Source organism: Nuphar pumila, chromosome 3 (genome assembly GCF_984573655.1).
Source record: "Nuphar pumila chromosome 3, dmNupPumi1.hap1.1, whole genome shotgun sequence".
NCBI classification, from domain to species: Eukaryota; Viridiplantae; Streptophyta; class Magnoliopsida; order Nymphaeales; family Nymphaeaceae; genus Nuphar; species Nuphar pumila.
This window is the reverse complement of record NC_143251.1, coordinates 105,361,679-105,367,678: the sequence shown is the minus strand read 5'-3', so window position 1 is coordinate 105,367,678 and position 6,000 is coordinate 105,361,679. Positions and strand designations below refer to the sequence as shown.

At 39.8% G+C, this 6,000-nt stretch overlaps 1 protein-coding gene across 1 annotated transcript in view; it reads left to right on the top strand.

Annotated features, from left to right (window-relative positions):
- The first annotated feature begins 350 nt into the window (after nucleotides 1-350).
- The window catches only part of LOC149843198 (AP-4 complex subunit epsilon-like), a 40,847-nt gene continuing 35,197 nt past the window's right edge, over nucleotides 351-6,000 (top strand). The window contains exons 1-8 of the mRNA XM_089999646.1: nucleotides 351-1,283; nucleotides 1,905-2,090; nucleotides 2,989-3,204; nucleotides 3,364-3,474; nucleotides 4,192-4,389; nucleotides 4,494-4,625; nucleotides 5,390-5,446; nucleotides 5,563-5,679. Coding sequence (XP_089855772.1) covers nucleotides 681-1,283; nucleotides 1,905-2,090; nucleotides 2,989-3,204; nucleotides 3,364-3,474; nucleotides 4,192-4,389; nucleotides 4,494-4,625; nucleotides 5,390-5,446; nucleotides 5,563-5,679 — 1,620 coding nt within the window. The 5' untranslated portion in view covers nucleotides 351-680. The remainder of the gene's footprint in view (nucleotides 1,284-1,904; nucleotides 2,091-2,988; nucleotides 3,205-3,363; nucleotides 3,475-4,191; nucleotides 4,390-4,493; nucleotides 4,626-5,389; nucleotides 5,447-5,562; nucleotides 5,680-6,000) is intronic.

Genomic DNA, 6,000 nt, shown 5'->3' with positions numbered 1-6,000 from the left:
AATTGGATCATTTGAGTCTGTCCATATTCTAATCCAACCTCCTTCTTTGTCACCAAATCGGGTATGGGTCAAACACAACCCATTGACACCTCTAGTTCAACTCGTTGACGCCTCTAGTAAGTACGGGCATGAATCGAGCCATACTACCTCACTCGTAACCTAAATCAGACCCTCACAGATATAGACTCGGATCTCATCAAACATGATCGTTCGCCATTGGGGATCCGACTCGCGTCTCAGGTGTCCAAGCCAGACTCGTGTCCCAAACTTGATCCGTATGAACACAAACTTTGCTTTTTCTGGTTAGCAAAACGTTGTTACTTATTAACCAACTGTTAGGTGAAAGAAACAAGCAGTGGTGGAGAGAAGCATCCAAAGGAGATCAAGATCAAACAGAGCCAGCCCCCATTAAAATCACAAACTTGGTCACTCTTTTCGTGTCGGTTCCGCTCTTCCCAAGAGAGAGAGAGAGAGAGAGAGAGAGAGAGAGAGAGAGAGAGAGAGAGAACAATCCCTCCCCTCGTCTTCTTTTCGCTATTTGGGTGGCTTCAGAATCGTCTGAAAACGCCGGATTCCGAGCCCCTTCTCCTCTCTGCATGGTTTTGGCTTTTGGGGCCTTTCGGGATCGATGACCAACTTTGGAATTTGAGGCCCTTTTCGATCGGAACGGTTCGGGGAGGATGGAGCAACTGAAAACCATCGGGAGGGAGCTCGCCATGGGCTCACAGGGGGGTTGGGGCCAATCGAGGGAGTTCCTCGAACTCGTGAAGTCCATCGGTGAGTGCCGATCCAAGGCAGAGGAGGACCGCATCGTCCTCCAGGAGATCGAGACCCTGAAGAAGAGGATCGCCGAACCGGATGTGCTCAGGAGGAAGATGAAGGAGTACATAATTCGGCTCGTCTACGTTGAGATGCTGGGCCACGACGCCTCCTTCGGCTACATCCACGCTGTGAAGATGACCCACGACGACTCCTTGCTGCTCAAGCGGACAGGGTACCTCGCCGTGACCCTCTTCCTCAACGAGGATCACGATCTCATCATTCTGATTGTGAACACCATCCAGAAGGATCTGAAGTCGGACAACTATCTCCTCGTCTGCGCCGCGTTAACTGCGGTCTGCAAGTTGATCAATGAGGAGACGATCCCTGCGGTTCTTCCTCAGGTGGTCGAGCTGCTCGGCCATCCGAAGGAGGCGGTGAGGAAGAAGGCCATCATGGCCTTGCATAGGTTCTATCAGCGGGCGCCGTCATCCGTGTTTCACCTCATCTCCAATTTCAGGAAGGTGTGCTCTCTTGACATCGTCTGATTGATTTCGCTTTGCTTGGTAGAACAGTGTGAATAGAATTTGACGGGTATGTGTGCATGGTTGCTATTAGATGAGATAATGTGGTTTTGTTTCGTAATTTTTAGGGACGTAGTGTTTTTTGGTTTAGATTTTCTCATGGTGTATTGTGGCATTTCGCTGTTCAGTTTAGTTTTTAGATTTCCTGGAACTTTTTTCTTTTTCCCTAATTTTGGATCTTCCAGTTAAAGCATTTTGATGGCTGCAAGTTCACAGCGGTATTGTAGACTTAAGTTCACGATATCAAGGAGTGATTATATTGTTCATAGAATTTTATGGGTATGAACAACTAGTTGCGTCCTGTTTTTCCTTTTGCTTCAGTCATGAAGTTTCTGGATTGATGTTTTTGGTGGGTCTATGTGGCTGTTTTCAGTGAGAACATTTTGATGGGTATATGTGCTGTCATGAGTTCACGATTTGTTGTTGGTTTTAGTTGTGGATCTTAATGAATTTCCAGTAGATTTTATATGAAATTTCATTGGTGGTCATCTCATGATCTGATCGACGGTTAATCTCATTTGGGTTTATTAATTAACTAATTTTTTTTTTTTGCTTTTGTAGAGGCTATGTGATAATGATCCTGGGGTCATGGGTGCATCACTATGTCCTCTATTAGATCTTATTTCAGCAGATGTAAATTCATATAAGGACTTGGTTGTCAGTTTTGTTAGCATTCTCAAACAAGTGGCGGAAAGAAGACTTCCTAAGACCTATGATTACCATCAAATGCCAGCTCCCTTTATTCAGGTTTGTTTGGTTAATTGGCTTCACGGATGAGTATTGTTTCTTTTGTGAATATATGGATGGTTTCAAGTTGCTCAATGTTCACTGTTTTGATGAGAACACATGCCTTGGGTTCAATTTATGCTTGTATACTTTTTTGGGTGGTTTTGGGCCTGGAAAATCTGATACTACCATGCTCTGCCTAGAACGTGAAGCATATGGACTTTTATAAGGATTACATCATTAAAATCGTTTGCAACTAGGCTGATCCTATCTCTGTAGCTTAGAGATTGAGCTGCAGTGTGAGCCTAAAATTGGCTTTTGCATGACAGTCTCCCCAGACTAATGCACTGAATGGTGATATGGTGTGTCTCGGGCCCTCAGCACTTATATCCCATGCCTCTCGGTAAAGTGCATGGCATAGTTGCAGCATTCAACATTCAATCTTGAATTCACTGGACGGAGCCGGTACTTTGATTGTGTTCTTGCTCAACCTAATTCATGGCTGTTACTATGGCTGCAAGCAAGCTAAACAGACCAAACTGGAAAGTCATCAAATTGGGGGTAGAATATGTATGGGGTCGGGTTCAACTCACTAGCAGGTCAGCTTTACAGAGTACCGACATTATTCTTCTCCTAAGTGGAATATGGCAAAGGAATAGCCAGACTTCAAAGGTGCTCCCAAACAGGCATAGTAGGAAATGCCAAATCCATAATCTACAACTTTGTGCATGGAATTTGCAAATCTATCCCAAACTATCGGCTCCCAAACAGAGCCTTAGTCTTTTTTTTTTTTGTTTTCTCCTTTGCCTAAAAAAGATTTGCAATAAGTTGCATCTAAGTGCTCATATTTATGCTTGTGATGTGCATTTCTTGACAAATTGAGAACTTAATCAGGTACTTATGTCTCATTCTTTTGCAGATCAGATTGCTTAAAATTTTGGCATTGCTTGGTAGTGGTGACAAGCATGCCAGCGAAAATATGTATGCTGTACTAGGGGACATTTTTAGGAAGTGTGAGACAACAAGCAACATTGGGAATGCAGTTCTCTATGAATGCATTTGCACTGTTTCATCTATACATCCCAGTCCTAAATTACTAGATGCTGCAGCTGAAGCAACATCCAGATTTCTAAAGGTTTGTTCAATGCAGAATAAATTTTTGGTTTGCTTCCTAGGTACTTAAAGTACACTTAATAGGTCAGATGGTTAAACAAACCTGGGCCCTCTTGCTTGTAGAACTACTGAAAGCAAGATAGTGATCCTGATCCTGAATATGATTTTCTGATGTGGACAGAGTGACAACCACAATCTTAAATATATGGGCATTGATTCTCTTCGTAGACTCATCAAAATAAACCCGGATATTGCAGAAGAACACCAGTTGGCTGTGATTGATTGTTTAGAGGTGAGCCCCCAACATTCTATTCAGTATGTTGAACTCTTTCAGGAGTTAATTTGTAGAATAGCTCATAATTTTTTTTTTTTGTCATGATTAAGAATGCATGTATCCATTAAAAAAATTTGTTTATATGGATTTATGTTCAAGTGGATTGCAAGCTCTTCTAAAAGATTACACTGTGGAACATGTTTACTGTGAATTTTGATATCATTCTTGCTTCACAAGATTCTTGTTTTAAACCTTCTTTTGCTTATGCCCTTTGCCTATTCTTTTTTTTTTTGAAATATTTCATTTATTCTTTTCTATTGAGATGACCCTTTTCTTTCTTCCTTTTTTTTTCTTCTCCTACATATCTTCCTTTAGGTGTTTTATTTTCTATATCTGAAAAATAAATAAATTTCCAGTATTCTAGTTTGTTGTGATTAACTTTTAATCCTGATTTTCATAAGAATATCCTTATAATCTAATCCTTTTCTGATCATTTGCCATTAATAATGTTCTCATCACTTTTACCCCTTTTCTGGGGAGTTCTTTATAGCTGGAGAAAGTGTTGTTTTTCATGAATATTATGCATCTTGAGGTTTCTATTCTGTTGGATGCTCATGACATCTTTCCAGTAAATGCTGTTGTCATGTAGGCCAGTGAATCTTTATGTCGAGGTTATCTTTTTTCTTTAAAGTTCTCGACATTTTAGTCTTGAATTCGAATGTGTTTCTTCAACAGGATCCAGATGACACTCTAAAGAGAAAGACCTTTGACTTGCTTTATAAAATGACAAAATCCACCAATGTGGAAGTGATAGTTGATCGCATGATTGATTACATGACCAACATCAGTGACAATCATTATAAAACAGAAATTGCAAGTCGATGTGTGGAACTTGCAGAGCAATTTGCTCCGAGCAACCAGTGGTTTATCCAGGCATGTAAAAAAATGGTTTCTTGAGAAGCTTCCAATTTTTTGATATGTGTTTCATGTTGGTTCTTATTTAAGATCTCAGTGCCACAATCTTGTTTCTTTTGCAGGCCATGAATAAGGTCTTTGAGCATGCTGGGGATCTTGTTAATATTAAAGTGGCACACAATTTGATGCACCTAATTGCAGAGGGGTTTGGAGAGGATGATGAAGATGCATATAGCCAACTGAGGTCCTCTGCTGTATGTCACTCCATTACGTTACTTGCATTCTGGATTTGTATATATTAAAACTGAGCATGTGAAGTGTGTGCTTGTATTCATCAGTAATATGTTTGACCAAGAAGTTAGGTTTTGCATTTTTCTTTCCTTTTTAGCATTGACAATCATTTTGCATGAAAATATCAGAATATTAATCTTCATGAGAATCTTTTTTAGACGGGTCAACTTTTTAAAGGTGTTCGACTATAATGTTTCTTTTCATGACATACCTGCTGATAAATATTTAATTTTCTTCTTTGGCAGTTTCTTGTGTCTTAAAGAGAGAATCCTCTGCCAAAATTTTTGAAAAAATGGGTTTTCTTGGATCTTTGGTACTTGTTTATAGCATAGGGCCTGAAGTTTGTATAATTGCTTATTTGGAGATGCCCTTCAAGATGGAGTTTTCTCAATTTCACTCTCAAGTTCTGTGTTACCGTTAAGAAGCTTTCATTAAGTGGCATAATTTGTATGCACAGTATGCATCTGCATGCATGTGTATATATGCATGCATGTGTTCTGAATGTCGGTGCACATGCATGTGTGTTGGTATATACTTGTTTAGGATATATAGTGCTAATAACATTATCATGCTTGTACATGCATGCATGTTTCTGTGCGTAATTTTCTGTGAAAGTCTTGGGCTTGAATCCCCCACAAGCGCACACACAGACAAGTATCAGATATGGCAGGCATTTTGCTCCAACTTTTTATATTGATCTGTGATATTTCTTTCTTTTTATTTGCAGGTGGAGTCATATTTACACATTATGGGGGAGCCTAAGTTGCCTTCTGTTTTTCTGCAAGTACATATAATCCTCATGTTTCACGCTTGTTTATCTGCTGCTATTGCTTGTTGTTAAGGTGAATAGCCAATTTTCTTTTGCTTGCAAGTTTATTTTGTTTTCTGTTCAAATTTCAGGTTATCTGTTGGGTGCTTGGAGAATATGGAACAGCTGATGGGAAGTACACAGCTTCTTACATAACCGGAAAGTTGTGTGATGTGGCTGAGGCCCACTCAAGTGTTGACACTGTTAAGGTAATGCTGCATTTGAACCTTAAGGTTGGCCCATTTTTTCCATTGTGGTATTTTTCTTTGTTGGGAATGTGCATTCATGGCTTCATTGAAATGCATTGATACCTAGAATGTTTACATCTGAAGATTGTGGTTTCAAATCTTTTTGTCCCATATTTTCTTCATTTGATGGAAGATTAATGAACCTTAGGTTAGGTAGAAAGTTAAAGACAAGGCCATCCACATAAATGTATGGTTAGGAAAACAAGTAAAACCTCAAGGCAGGATACGGTTACCTACTTGTCTTGTAAAGGTGTGGATCCATAAACTCCAATACCATCTCAA